A 15,709-nucleotide genomic window follows, 5' to 3' on the forward strand; every position below is an offset into this window, starting at 1 on the left:
GATCAGAAAATCTGTGGTCACCACCATTTGCCTCATGCAGTGCAACACTTCTCCTTTGCATAGAGTTGATCAGGCTGTTGATTGTGTCCTGTGGAATGTTTTCCCACTCCTCTTCAATGGTTGTTGCTGGATATTGGTGGGAACTGAAACATGCTGTCGTACACCTCGATCCAGAGCATTCCAAACGTGCTCAATGGGTGACATGTCTGGCGAGTATGCAGGCCATGGAAGAACGGGATATTTTCAGCTTTCAGGATTTGGGTACAGATCCTTGCGACATGGGGCCATGCATTATCATGCTGAAACATGAGTTGATGGTGGCGGATGAATGGCACGACAATGGGCCTCAGGTTCTTGTCACGGTATCTCTGTGCATTCAAATCGCCATAGATAAAATGCAATTGTGTTAATTTTCCGTAGCTTATTCATGCCCATACCATAACCCATGGGGCACTCTATTCACAACGTTGACATCAGCAAACTGCTCGCCCACACAACGTCATATGTGGTCTGCGGTTATGAGGCCGGTTGGACGTACTGACAAATTCTCTAAAACGCCGGTGGTGGCTTGTGGTAGAAAAATGTACATTAAATTATCTGGCAACTGCTCTGGTGGACATTCCTGCAGACAGCATGCCAATTGCATGCTCTCTCAAAACTTGAGACAGCTGTGGCATTGTGTTGTGACACATTTTAGACAGGCCTTTTATTGTCCCCAGTAAAAGGTGCAACTTTGTAATGATCATGCTGTTTAATCAGCTTCTTGATATGCCACACCGGTCAGGTGGATTGATTATCTTGGCATGGGATGTAAACAAATTTCTTCACAAAATCTGCACACATTTCTGGGATCTTTTATTTCAGCTCATGAAACAAGGGACCAACACTTTACATGTTGCGTTCAGTGTAAAATAGGAAGTAAACTCGCCTGTTTACAACTAGCATTAGACAACTAGCTAGGAATCGTAGCTAAGGCTTCAATGTCTCACTGGTTGATAACGTTAACTAGCTAGGTCAAAGCAATGTATAGCCAGATCGTATTTCTGATATAATAATAAATAGCTAGCTAGCTAAATAACGGTCTAGGTTGCTGAAGTTGTAACTTTTAGGACCTAGACGTGTTCAATCAGACAGGAAAAACTATTATTGGTAACGTCAGCTAACAGGATAGCCTCTTCGCTCCGGGAGACCTGTATTTTTTTTCAGTGTATATACTACATGGTACTCTTCCCGAGTATTACTATTTGACTTAGTAGTTTATCCTCAATAGTTGGGATGGAAACGGCGAGCGTTACCTACCCCCATATATTTAAAATAATTCAGAGACCTACTCATTCAAAGCCCTACTATTTTATCCAAACATAAAAGCATAATTATTGATCCCCACCTGGAAGAGCATGGTGCGGTTTTTGTCGGCGTCCGAGGGCTGGACGTTGGTGGGGGCACTGGCGTGGCGGCGGCGTGCAGGGGCGGCTTTGAGCGCCCCCTCCCCGGGCTTCCGCTGCAGGATGCCGACCAGGCTGCTGCAACGTGTCCGGAACTCCTGCTGCTCCTCAAAGCCAGAGTCCTCCAGGATGCACTCAGGAAAGGTCCCACGCAGGCTACCCAGGCTGGGGCTGTTGGACATGCCCGTCCCTGGGGGGGAGAAGACATAAGGACGAGTCAATACCCTCTATGGACAGGCCTTTAACTGCCCCCAAACACACATACACATATCCGCAGGCTCCCCAGACATGCTCTTCACTACGGAGAAAACGTAAGGATGAGTCATATACTAGACTGTAGGTAAAACACCACATTTCTATTCACAGGGCTCTTGTGAAAAATTATTAATTAGACTTGAATTAAACACCTGTCCATCACGGAGCCCTCATACACGTTTGGATAGTTATCTCTTATGTAATTCAACATGTTCCAATTGGCTGCAAAATCTCTGAGACGTCGTCGTCAACCCCAAGTTCATACCATTTTTGCACCTACATATGGACAATGGACCATCAGACTGCTGAACACTTGAACGAGACTGACCACCTGCTCTGATTCTCCGCACCTTAGCACACACCACAACTGCTGCTGCCAGACTCTTATTATACACGCCCCCCATCCCACCCTTCCCCAATACACGTAAACATTGTACCATAAATTGTGCCTTCCTGTATTATACTTATGCTAAAATGTTTATTCTATTCTACTACCATTTACTTTATGTTCTTATTCGTATTTTTTACTATTTCTTATTGTTGTTGCATTGTCGAGAAGGAACCTACAAGTAAGCATTTCATTGGATGATGTATACCATGTGTATCCCCTACATACGACTAATAAAACTTAAAACCTGGAATGATGTATTTTACTTCAACTAAGCCTAGAACATCAGTTTTCAACTAAAAAAGGGAATTTTAAGAAAAGTACGCTTTAAGGTCACAGTTTTATATATTTGTATCAATCTACCATGCTCTGTGTGGTACATTTCAGCAACAAGCTGCCATCATCAAGAATTGTTTGGACACTTTACTGGGAGAGGTCCTTACCGCCAAAATCTCCTCCGTTAGTGAAATCATCATCCTCCAGCCCCTCACTGAGAGTGGTTGAGGAGAGGGGGTCTCCGTCACCCCCCACGATGAGCTCCACGGGGGTGCTCTCTGTGGACACCTGCTGGCCGCTGAGGAGGTGCATGCACTTGCTCTCCAATTCGTGCTGGCGGAACTTGTCGATGCAGTCATCAATGAGGGTGGAGGGAGCCTTCTTGTGGCTGACAGTCACCTTTAATTGATTGATTAATTAATACAATTTATCCATTGATACAATGACGGATTCATTTAATCTACTAGATCAGGGATGGGCAACTTTGATTGGGGTGGGGGCCACACAAAAAATCTGAACTCCTCATGAGGGGCCGCGGTGGCTCGCGGGTCTGCATACCCACACATGCAGGCTCCCCCACCCCACCTTGAGAGCAAATTATTTTAGCGGCCCTCCTCTTGACAGCGGAGAGAGAAAAAAATAACGTTTTAAGAGTTATGAGAATGTTCCTTTTTTATAAGAAAATCGCTATTTTTGATGTAATGGCATGTCCAGACACCTTTTTTTTGCGATTTCACATGTTTTTGAGAAATGTACCCCAACCACATCCTCATCCTTGTGTGCAGTACGGGGGCTCTGAAAAAACATGAACACATGTTCCAAAAACACCCAAATAAAAAAGCTCACAATATAGCGATGCAAGTCTTTAGATGTTGTACATTTGAAATTGTGTAATTACGAACTTTATCCGCAAGGTTATATTCCATTTTGTTGCAACTCGAGCGATACCTCTCCATCCACTCTAGCAGCAGGCTACATGGAGAATGGAACAGCTGGATTGGGGAAACGGTTTGAGTGGCACAAAATGGAATATAACGTTGTGGATAAAGTCCAGAATGACAATTTCTGGTATACAACATCTAAAGACCTGCATCACTATACTGACAGCGTTTCTGTTCTAAAAGGACGTATTTGGGTGTTTTTGGAGCATTCGTTCATGTTTTTCCATAACCCTCGTACTGCACAACGAGGATGAGGAAGTGAATCGTTGGTTGGGGTAAGTTTCTCAAAAAAAAGTGAAATCACAAAAAAAAGTGTCTGGTGCCTTCTATGACATGACATTTACATAAAAATGGGCGATACAGTAAACTTCTGCTCTAATTTCCTGTAATTCTACACATTTTGCCATAGGGTGGAGAGAAATGTTTGCTGTTCTTAATATGATATCTGAGTGAGAGTGACTAACAAAATCAATGGGGGACCTCCGGTCGGTAATTGGTCCATGATTACAAAATAATTAGATAGTTAGACTGGTAAATTAGTCTAGCCAGCTAACTTAAAAAATATTAGCTGATATTGGCTAGTTGAGTGACTGTCAGTGACTGACGTAAGAGAAAAACTGCTATGCACAACCACATTTCGTATTCTACTATTCTAACTCTCGACAGTAAGTTGAACATTTGGTCCATTTTTGGAAATTGATCTGCGGGCCTACAAAAGGGACCACCAGATACCCATCCCTGTCCTAGATCTACTGCACATTCACACAAATTCAACAGAGACTGATCAGTCACATATGATGAAACAATTCTTTGTTCGATTAGTCAGTCAGTTAGTCATCCCAAACACATAACTACCTAAAGATATGGCTTTGATTCATGTCAAATTATTGGTGATAAGCACACAGTAAAGTTGAAAACGTATCCTGTAGTGGTCCTGTACCTTGCCGCAGTAAAGCACCTCAAACTTCTGGGAGTTATAGAAGGACTCGTCAGTCTCCTGCTTGGGCTTGGAGTCCTCCTTTAGGGCTGACTTTGATACCGCACGGATACTACTGATCACCTCTGGTACCTGGGAGAGGGAGGGAGAGAGATGGAGGGAGGGAGAGAGATGGAGGGAGGAGAGAGGAACAGGGAAAAGATGGAGATATTAGAAGAGGGGTTGGAGGAGGGGAGAAAGGGAAGAAGTTGGCAAAAGTGGTAGAGAGGATAGGAGAGAATAAAGAGGAAGGAGAAGGAGTGATTAATAGAAGGGGGAGAGGGGAAAAGTGTGTCATAAAGGGAAGACAGGGAGGATGGGAAGAGAGTGGTATCTCAGTCAATGAAGTGATCAATATATGAGGAAGGTTCAACAACATCTCAGCCATTAAACCATCAGCTAGAGACTTCATAACAAAACTATTAGAGACTAGCCTATTCATTAATCTAAATGACACATTAAATGGTGTTGCCTCCTGCTGAGAAGCAATGTGAGCTCTATAATATTAGATCAATTAGCCTAGTGTAGTGTAAATGGCAGAAATCAATACATTATAAACCAGCTGTATGATTTCTAAGTATATACAAAACCGAAATCTGTATTTGTATTTATTACGGATCCCCATTAGCTGCTGCCAAGGCAGCAGCTACTCTTCCTGGGGTCCGGCAAAATTAAGGCAGTTATACAATTTTAAAAACATTACAAGATAACAGATTTCACAACAAACTAAGTGTGTGCCCTCAGGCCCCTACTCCACTACCACATACAGTGGCTTGCGAAAGTATTCACCCCCTTTGGCTTTTTACCTTTTTTGTTGCCTTACAACCTGGATTAAAATCAATTTTTGGGGGGTTTGTATCATTTGATTTACACAACATGCCTACCACTTTGAAGATGCAAAATATTTTTTTTATTGTGAAACAAACAAGCAATAAGACAAAAAAACAGAAAACATGAGCGTGCATAACTATTCACCCCCCTAAAGTTAATACTTTGTAGAGCCACCTTTTGCAGCAATTACAGCTGCAAGTCTCTTGGGGTATGTCTCTATAAGCTTGGCACATCTAGCCACTGGGATTTTTGCCCATTCTTCAAGGAAATATTGCTCCAGCACCATCAAGTTGGATGGGTTCCGCTGGTGTACAGCAATCTTTAAGTCATACCACATATTCTCAATTGGATTGAGGTCTGGGATTTGACTAGGCCATTCCAAGACATTTAAATGCTTTAGCAGTATGCTTAGGGTCATTGTCCTGCTGGAAGGTGAACCTCCGTCCCAGTCTCAAATCTCTGGAAGACTGAAACAGGTTTCCCTCAAGAATTTCCCTGTATTTAGCGCCATCCATCATTCCTTCAATTCTGACCAGTTTCCCAGTCCGTGCAGATGAAAAACATCCCCACAGCATGATGCTGCCACCACCATGCTTCACTGTGGGGATGGTGGTCTCGGGGTGATGAGAAGTGTTGGGTTTGCGCTTTCCTTGATGGCCAAAAAGCTCAATTTTTGTCTCATCTGACCAGAGTACCTTCTTCCATACGTTTGGGGAGTCTCCCACATGCCTTTTGGCGAACACCAAACGTGGTCCTATGGAAATATACTCCAATCTCCGCTGTGGAGCTTTGCAGCTCCTTCAGGGTTATCTTTGGTCTCTTTGTTGCCTCTCTGATTAATGTCTTCCTTGCCTAGCCCGTGAGTTTTGGTGGGCGGCCCTCTCTTGGCAGGTTTGTTGTGGTGCCATATTCATTCCATTTTTTAAATATTTTTTTTTTTATTTCACCTTTATTTAACCAGGTAAACCAGTTGAGAACAAGTTCTCATTTACAACTGCGACCTGGCCAAGATAAAGCATAGCAGTGCGATAAAAACAACAACACAGAGTTACATATGGGGTAAAACAAAACAAAAATCAAAAAAAATACAACAGAAATACAATTAATATACAGTGTGCAAATTTAGCAAGTTATGGAGGTAAGGCAATAAAATAGGCTATAGTGCAAAATAATTACAATTTAGTATTAACACTGGAATGATGTGCAAGAGATGATGTGCAAATAGAGATACTGGGGTACAGATGAGCAAAATAAATAACAATATAGGGATGAGGTAGTTGGGCGGGCTAATTTCAGATGGGCTGTGTACAGGTGCAGTGATCGGTAAGGTGCTCTGACAACTGATGCCTAAAGTTAGTGAGGGAGATAAGCGTCTCCAGCTTCAGAGATTTTTGCAGTTTGTTCCAGTCATTGGCAGCAGAGAACTGGAAGGAATTGCGGCCAAAGGAGGTGTTGGCTTTGGGGATGACCAGTGAGATATACCCGCTGGAGCGCAGACTACGGGTGGGTGTTGCTATGGTGACCAATGAGCTAAGATAAGGCGGGGATTTGCCTAGCAGTGATTTATAGATGGCCTGGAGCCAGTGGGTTTGGCGACGAATATGTAGTGAGGACCAGCCAACAAGAGCGTACAGGTCACAGTGGTGGGTATTATATGGGGCTTTGGAGACAAACGGATGGCACTGTGATAGACAACATCCAATTTGCTGAGTAGAGTGTTGGAGGCTATTTTGTAAATGACATCGCCGAAGTCAAGGATCGGTAGGATAGTCAGTTTTACAAGGGCATGTTTGGCAGCATGAGTGAAGGAGGCTTTGTTGCGAAATAGGAAACCGATTCTAGATTTAACTTTGGATTGGAGATTCTTAATGTGAGTCTGGAAGGAGAGTTTACAGTCTAACCAGACACCTAGATATTTGTAGTTGTCCACGTACTCTAGGTCAGACCCGTCTAGAGTAGTGATTCTAGTCGGGTGGGCGGGTGCAAGCAGCGTTCGGTTGAAGAGCATGCATTTTGTTTTACTAGTGTTTAAGAGCAGTTGGAGGCTACTGAAGGAGTGTTGTATGGAATTGAAGCTCGTTTGGAGGTTTGTTAACACAGTGTCCAATGAAGGGCCAGATGTATACAAAATGGTGTCGTCTGCGTAGAGGTGGATCTGAGAGTCACCAGCAGCAAGAGCGACGTCATTGATATACACAGAGAAAAGAGTTGGCCCAAGAATTGAACCCTGTGGCACCCCCCATAGAGACTGCCATAGGTCCAGACAACAGGCCCTCCGATTTGACACATTGAACTCTATCTGAGAAGTAGTTGGTGAACCAGGCGAGGCAGTCATTAGAGAAACCAAGGCTATTTAGTCTGCCAATAAGAATGCGGTGGTTGACAGAGTCGAAAGCCTTGGCCAGGTCAATGAAAACGGCTGCACAGTACTGTCTATTATCGATCGCGGTTATAATATCATTTAGGACCTTGAGCGTGGCTGAAGTGCACCCATGACCAGCTCGGAAACCGGATTGCATAGCAGAGAAGGTACGGTGGGATTCGAAATGGTTGGTGATCTGTTTGTTGACTTGGCTTTCAAAAACTTTTGAAAGGCAGGGCAGGATGGATATGGGTCTGTAACAGTTTGGATCTAGAGTGTCACCCCCTTTGAAGAGGGGGATGACCGCGGCAGCTTTCCAATCTCTGGGGATCTCAGACGTTACGAAAGAGGTTGAACAGGCTAGTAATAGGGGTTGCGACAATTTCGCGGCTAGTTTTAGAAAGAAAGGGTCCAGATTGTCTAGTCCAGATGATTTGTAGGGGTCCAGATTTTGCAGCTCTTTTAGAACATCAGCTGTCTGGATTTGTGTGAAGGAGAAGCGGGGGGGCATGGGCAAGTTGCAGCGGAGGGTGCAGAGCTGGTGGCCGGGGTAGTGGTAGCCAGGTGGAAAGCATGGCCAGCCGTAGCAAAATGCTTGTTGAAATTCTCGATTATTGTAGATTTATCGGTGGTGATAGTGTTTCCTAGCCTCAGTGCAGTGGGCAGCTGGGAGGAAGTGCTCTTATTTTCCATGGACTTTACAGTGTCCCAAAACTTTTTGGAGTTAGTGCTACAGGATGCAAATTTCTGTTTGAAAAAGTTAGCCTTTGCTTTCCTAACTGCTTGTGTATATTGGTTCCTAACTTCCCTGAAAAGTTGCATATCACGGGGGCTATTTGATGCTAATGCAGTACGCCACAGGATGTTTTTGTGCTGGTCAAGGGCAGTCAAGTCTGAGGAGAACCAGGGGCTATATCTGTTCTTAGTTCTGTATTTTTGAATGGGGCATGTCTATTTAAGATTGAGAGGAAATTACTTTTAAAGAACAACCAGGCATCCTCTACTGACGGAATGAGATCTATATCCATCCAGGATACCTGGGCCAGGTCAATTAGGAAGGCCTGCTCGCTGAAGTGTTTTTGGGAGCGTTTGACAGTGATGAGGGGTGGTCGTTTGACCGCGGACCCGTTACGGACGCAGGCAATAAGGCAGTGATCGCTGAGATCCTGGTTGAAGACAGCGGAGGTGTATTTAGAGGGTAAGTTAGTCAGGATGATATCTATGAGGGTACCCATGTTTACGGATTTAGGGTTGTACCTGGTAGGTTCGTTGATAATTTGCGTGAGGTTGAGGGCATCTAGCTTGGATTGTAGGATGGCTGGGGTATTAAGCATATCCCAATTTAGGTCACCAAGCAGTACGAACTCTGAGGATAGATGGGGGGCAATCAGTTCACATATGGTGTCCAGGGCACAGCTGGGGGCTGAGGGGGGTCTGTAGCAAGCGGCAACAGTGAGAGATTTATTTCTGGAAAGGTGGATTTTTAGAACTAAAAGCTCAAACTGTTTGGGCACAGACCTGGATAGTATGATGGAGCTCTGCAGGCTATCTCTACAGTAGATTGCAACTCCACCCCCTTTGGCAGTTCTATCTAGACGGAAAATGTTATAGTTGGGGATGGAAATTTCAGAATTTTTGGTGGCCTTCCTAAGCCAGGATTCAGACACTGCTAGAACATCAGGGTTGGCGGAGTGTGCTAACGCAGTGAATAACTCAAACTTAGGAAGGAGGCTTCTGATATTTATGTGCAGAAAACCAAGACTTTTACGGTTACAGAAGTCAATAAATGATAGCTCCTGGGGAGTAGGAGTGATACTGGGGGCTGCAGGGCCTGGGTTAGCCTCTACATCACCAGAGGAACAGAGGAGGAGTAGAATAAGGATACGACTAAAGGCTTTAAGAACTGGTCTTCTAGTGCGTTGGGTACATAGAATAAAGGGGGCAGTTCTCCGGGCGTTGTAGAAAAGATTCAGGGCATTATGTACAGAAAAGGATATGGAAGGATATGAGTACAGTTCAGGTAATCCTAAGTGTTGGGTAACAATGAAAGAGATAGCATCATTGGAGGCATCGATTGAGCCGGTCTCGGCGTGTATGGGGGGGAACAAAGGAACTATATGAGACAGTTTGAGAGGGACTAGGGGTTCTACATTGAAATTGTATAATAAGAACTAACCCAAACAGCAATAGGCAAGGCATAATTGACATAGGAGAGAGGCATAAAGCAGTCACGTGTTATTAGAGAGAGCTAAGACACAACTGGAAATAGCGATAACGTTTGGGCTAAGACTAAACAGAAAAAACAGGACAGAGTACCGTGTAAAGGAACAGTCCAGCAGGCATCAGCTGTGCAGCTGAGTGATCATAAGGACCAGTGAACAGCAATATGTGAGTCCGAGAGCAGTTCAAATTGGTGCTTCAGCACAGCTAGCAGGGAGCTAGCAGGCTAGCTCAAGGCTAACTGGTGCTTGCTATATGGCAATGGTATCAGCCAGCAACAGGTTGCAGCTAGCTAGCTGGTTGTGATGATCCGGCGCTAGGGTCCAGTGATTCCGGCAGAAAGTCCAATAAGCTATGGGTCGATAGCACGCTGGGTCGATAGCACGCTGTGCAGACTGGCCGACGAATTGTCCAGGCTAGCTAGAGCTGGCTGGTGGATAGTGTAGGCCACGGACAAAGATGAAGACGCTAACAGTGACTAATAACACGTAGCCATTTAGTTGCAGCTAGCTAGCTGGTTGTGATGATCCGGCGCTAGGGTCCAGTGATTCCGGCAGAAAGTCCAATAAGCTATGGGTCGATAGCACGCTGGGTCGATAGCACGCTGTGCAGACTGGCCGACGAATTGTCCAGGCTAGCTAGAGCTGGCTGGTGGATAGTGTAGGCCACGGACAGTGGTGGAGACGCTAACGGTAACTAATAGCAGGTAGCCAATTCAGATTGCGGCTACACACGTTTCAGCTTACGGTTCTTGATGAAAGTTATAAAGAAATAATAGAATCCTTTCCACGTTGGGTGAGGCGGGTTGCAGGAGAGTATATTTAGTTAAAGAGTGAAAGTAAAAAATTTAGAAATATAGACAAAAAAAACAAGAAACGGGATATTTACACAGGACGAAAAATAAAAGCGACCGTACTGCTACGCCATCTTGGAGAGAAGTAATGGATTTAATGGTGCTCCGTGGGATGTTCAAAGTTTCTGATATTTTTTTATAACCCAACCCTGATCTGTACTTCTCCACAACTTTGTCCCTGACCTGTTTGGAGAGCTCCTTGGTCTTCATGGTGCCACTTGCTTGGTGGTGCCCCTTGCTAAGTGGTGTTGCAGACTCAGGGGCCTTTCAGAACAGGTGTATATTTACTGAGATAATGTGACACTTAATTGCACACAGGTGGACTTTAACTAATTTTGTGACTTCTGAAGGTAATTGGTTGCACCAGATCTTATTTAGGGGCTTCATAGTAAAAGGGGTGAATACATATGCACATACCACTTTTCCGTTTTTATTTTTTAGAATTTTTTGAAACAAGTCATTTTTTGCATTTCACTTCACCAATTCTGACTATTTTATGTATGTCCATTACATGAAACCCAAATAAATAAAATCATTTTAAATTACAGGTTGTAATGCAACAAAATAGGAAAAACACCAAGGGGGATGAATACGTTTGCAAGGCACTGTATCTACAACACAAAATCCAAGTGTACGTGTGTGTATAGTGTGTATGTTATCATGTGTGTGTATGCATGTGTCTGTGTTTGTGTTGCTTCACCGTCCCCGCTGTTCAATAAGGTGTATTTTTATCAGTTTTCTAAGTCTGATTCTAATGATTGCATCAGTTACCTGATGTGGAATATAGTTCCATGTAGTCATTGCTCTATGTAGTACGGTGCACCTCCCATAGTCTGTTCTGGACTTGGGGACTGTGAAGAGACCTCTGGTGGCATGTCTTGTGGGGTATGCATGGGTGTCTGAGCTGTGTGCTAGTCGTTTAAACAGACAGATCGGTGCTTTCAACATGTCAATACCTCTCATAAATACAAGTAGTGATGAAGTCAATCTCTCCTCCACTTTGAGCCAGAAGAGATTGACATTCATATTATTAATGTTAGCTCTCTGTGTACATCCAAGGGCCAGCCGTGCTGCGCTGTTCTGAGCCAATTGCAATTTTCCTAAGTCCCTTTTTGTGGCACCTGACCACACGATTGAACAATAGTCTAGGTTCGACAAAACTAGGGCCTGTAGGACATGCCTTGTTGATAGTGCTGTTAAGAAGGTAGAGCAGCGCTTTATTATTGACAGACTTCTCCCCATCTTAGCTACTGTTGTATCGATATGTTTTGACCATGACAGTTTACAATCCAGGGTTACTCCAAGCAGTTTAGTCACCTCAACTTGCTCAATTTCCACATTTATCTATTACGAGATTTAGTTGAGGTTTAGTGAATGATTTGTCACAAATACAATGCTTTTAGTTTTATAAATATTTAGGACTAACTTATTCCTTGCCACCTGCTCTGAAACTAACTGCAGCTCTTTGTTAAGTGTTGCAGTGATTTCACTTGCTGTGGTAGCTGATGTGTATAGTGTTGAGTCATCCGCATAAATAAGACACACTGGCAAATAGTCCGGGTAGCCATTTGATTAGCTGTTCCAGAGTCTTATTGCTTGGGGGTAGAAGCTGTTAAGAACCTAGACTTGGCGCTCCGGTACCGCTTGCCGTGCGGTAGCAGAGAGAACAGTCTATGACTAGGGTGGCTGGAGTCTTTGACAATTTTGCATGCCTGTTTCACTGGGTCAAGCTGCTGGAATGAGCGAGCATTTTACAGCCTCTCTCCTAGTGCACCCCTTGAGATTGTATAAAATTTCAAAATGCACAAAAATTTTATGATTCTCATGAAACCAGTTTTAAAATGTCTTTAGAAAATTCAGTTACAAAACCATGATGCATCTGCAAAACTGGAAACAACTAGTTGTTCATAATAAAAAGAGGAGGCTCTCCACTTCGTGTAGGTATAATTTGTATTTCTCAATTATCATTATTGAGCTCAAAGCACACCGTTTTAAAATCAAGGTATTTGATATGGCTTTGCAGTACAGAGCGCGCGAAACTGTGCATTGGCCATCGCAAGTGCACTAGGCTTCAACGTTTTTTTAGGACATTACATTTACTGTTACATTAATACATCGCTGCTAGCAGTAGGAGCAATATTTAGAGTCAGTGATCTAGCTAATGTGTTTTGAGTTTCCACTTTCTCAGGTGGTGAATAAGCACCAATTGAATTAGGCCTACAGTGAGTGAAAAAAATATTTGTTCCCCTGCTGATTTTGTACGTTTGCCCACTGACAAAGACATGATCAGTCTATAATTTTTATGGTAGGTTTATTTGAACAGTGAGAGACAGAATAACAACAACAACATTCAGAAAAACACATGTAAAAAATGTTATAAATTGATTTGCATTTTAATGAGGGAAATAAGTATTTGACCCCTCTGCAAAACATGACTTAGTACTTGGTGGCAAAACCCTTGTTGGCAATCACAGAGGTCAGACGTTTCTTGTAGTTGGCCACCAGGTTTGCACACATCTCAGGAGGGATTTTGTCCCACTCCTTTTTGCAGATCTTCTCCAAGTCATTAAGGTTTCGAGGCTGACATTTGGCAACTCAAACCTTCAGCTCCCTCCACAGATTTTCTATGGGATTAAGGTCTGGAGACTGGCTAGGCCACTCTAGGACCTTAATGTGCTTCTTCTTGAGCCACTCCTTTATTGCCTTGGCCGTGTGTCTTGGGTCATTGTCATGCTGGAATACCCATCCACGACCCATTTTCAATGCCCTGGCTGAGGGAAGGAGGTTCTCACCCAAGATTTGACGGTACATGGCCCCATCCATCGTCCCTTTGATGTGGTGAAGTTGTCCTGTCCCGTTAGCAGAAAAACACCCCCGGTGGGGATGGTGTTCTTGGGGACATAGGCAAAATTCCTCCTCCAAACATGGCGAGTTGAGTTGATGCCAAAGACCTCGATTTTGGTCTCATCTGACCACAACACTTTCACCCAGTTCTTCAAATCAAATAAAATTTTATTGGCCAAAAGCGCCGAATACAACAGGTGCAGACATTACAGTGAAATGCTTACTTACAGCCCTTAACCAACAGTGCATTAATTTTTTTAGAAAACAGTAAAATAAAAGAACAAAAAAGTGTTGAAAGTAAAATAAAATAACAGTAGGGAGGCTATATATACGGGGGGGTACCGGTGCAGAGTCAATGTGAGGGGGTACCGGCTAGTTGAAATAATATGTACATGTGGGTAGAGTTAAAGTGACTATGCATAAATAATTAACAGAGTAGCAGCAGCGTAAAAAGATGGGGTGGGGGGTGGGGGTAGGCAGTGCAAATAGTCCGGGTAGCCATGATTAGCTGTTCAGGAGTCTTATGGCTTGGAGGTAGAAGCTGTTGAGAAGTCTTTTGGACCTAGACTTGGCACTCCGGTACCGCTTGCCGTGCGGTAGCAGAGAGAACAATCTATGACTAGGGTGGCTGGAGTCTTTGACAATTTGTAGGGCCTCCCTCTGACACCGCCTGGTATAGAGGTCCTGGATGGCAGGAAGCTTGGCCCCAGTGATGTACTGGGCCATACGCACTACCCTCTGTAGTGCCTTGCGGTCAGAGGCCGAGCAGTTGCCATACCAGGTGGTGATGCAACCAGTCAGGATGCTCTCAATGGTGCAGCTGTATAATTTTTTGAGGATCTGAGGACCCATGCCAAATCTTTTCAGTCTCCTGAGGGGGATAGGCTTTGTCGTGCCCTCTTCACGACTGTCTTGGTGTGTTTGGACCATGATAGTTCGTTGGTGATGTGGACACCAAGGAACTTGAAGCTCTCAATCTGTTCCACTACAGCCCCGTCGATGAGAATGAGGGCGTGCTCAGTCCTATTTTTTTTTCCTGTAGTCCACAATCATCTCCTTTGTCTTGGTCACATTGAGGGAGAGGTTGTTATCCTGGCACCACACGGCCAGGTCTCTGACCTCCTCCCTATAGGCTTTCTCATCGTTGTCGGTGATCAGGCCTACCACTGTTGTGTCGTCGGCAAACTTAATGATGGTGTTGGAATCGTGCCTGGCCATACAGTCAGGGTGAACAGGGAGTACAGGAGGGGACTGAGCACGCACCCCTGAGGGGCCCCCGTGTTGAGGATCAGTGTGGCAGGTGTGTTGTTACCTACCCTTACCACCTGGGGGTGGCCCGTCAGGAAGTCCAGGATCCAGTTGCAGAGGGAGGTGTTTAGTCCCAGGATCCTTAGCGATGAGCTTTGAGCTTTGAGGGAACTATGGTGTTGAATGCTGAGCTGTAGTCAATGAATAGCATTCTCACATAGGTGTTCCTCTTTTCCAGGTGGGAAAGGGCAGTGTGGAGTGCAATAGAGATTGCATCATCTGTGGATCTGTTGGGGCGGTATGCAAATTGGAGTGGGTCTAGGGTTTCTGGGATAATGGTGTTGATGTGAGCCATGACCAGCCTTTCAAAGCATTTCATGGCTACAGACGTCAGTGCTACGGGTCGGTAGTCATTTAGGCAGGTTATCTTAGTGTCCTTGGGCACGGGGACTATGGTGGTCTGCTTGAAACATGTTGGTATTACAGACTCAGTCAGGTACATGTTGAAAATGTCGGTGAAGACACTTGCCAGTTGGTCAGCACATGCTCGGAGTACACGTCCTGGTAATCCGTCTGGCCCTGCGACCTTGTGAATGTTGACCTGCTTAAAAGTCTTACTCACATTGGCTACGGAGAGCGTGATCACATAGTCATCCGGAACAGCTGATGCTCTCATGCATGCTTCAGTGTTGCTTGCCTCGAAGCGAGCATAGAAGTGGTTTAGCTCGTCTGGAAGTCTTGTGTTACTGGGCAGCTCGCGGCTGTGCTTCCCTTTGTAGTCTGTAATAGTTTTCAAGCCCTGCCACATCCGACGAGCGTCAGAGCCGGTGTAGTACGATTCAATCTTAGTCTTGTATTGACTCTTTGCCTGTTTGATGGTTCGTCGGAGGGCATAGCGGGATCTCTTATAAGCGTCCGGGTTAGAATCCCGCTCCTTGAAAGCGGCAGCTCTACCCTTTAGCTCAGTGCGGATGTTGCCTGTAATCCATTGCTTCTGGTTGGGGTATGTACATACGGTCACTGTGGGGACGACATCATCGATGCACTTATTGATGAAGCCAGTGACTGAT

General features: G+C 44.6%; 1 protein-coding gene across 2 annotated transcripts in view; it reads right to left on the reverse strand.

Annotated features, from left to right (window-relative positions):
- LOC121536603 (TBC1 domain family member 4) overlaps window positions 1-15,709 on the reverse strand; it is a 154,765-nt gene that overhangs the window by 104,259 nt on the left and 34,797 nt on the right. For both annotated transcript variants that reach the window (XM_041844002.2, XM_041844003.2), the window contains 3 exons: window positions 4,246-4,374; window positions 2,532-2,763; window positions 1,388-1,635 (listed from right to left, as the gene is read on the reverse strand). In XM_041844002.2, coding sequence (XP_041699936.1) covers window positions 1,388-1,635; window positions 2,532-2,763; window positions 4,246-4,374 — 609 coding nt within the window. The remainder of the gene's footprint in view (window positions 1-1,387; window positions 1,636-2,531; window positions 2,764-4,245; window positions 4,375-15,709) is intronic.

This window comes from Coregonus clupeaformis, chromosome 23, assembly GCF_020615455.1.
Source record: "Coregonus clupeaformis isolate EN_2021a chromosome 23, ASM2061545v1, whole genome shotgun sequence".
Lineage (NCBI taxonomy): Eukaryota > Metazoa > Chordata > Actinopteri > Salmoniformes > Salmonidae > Coregonus > Coregonus clupeaformis.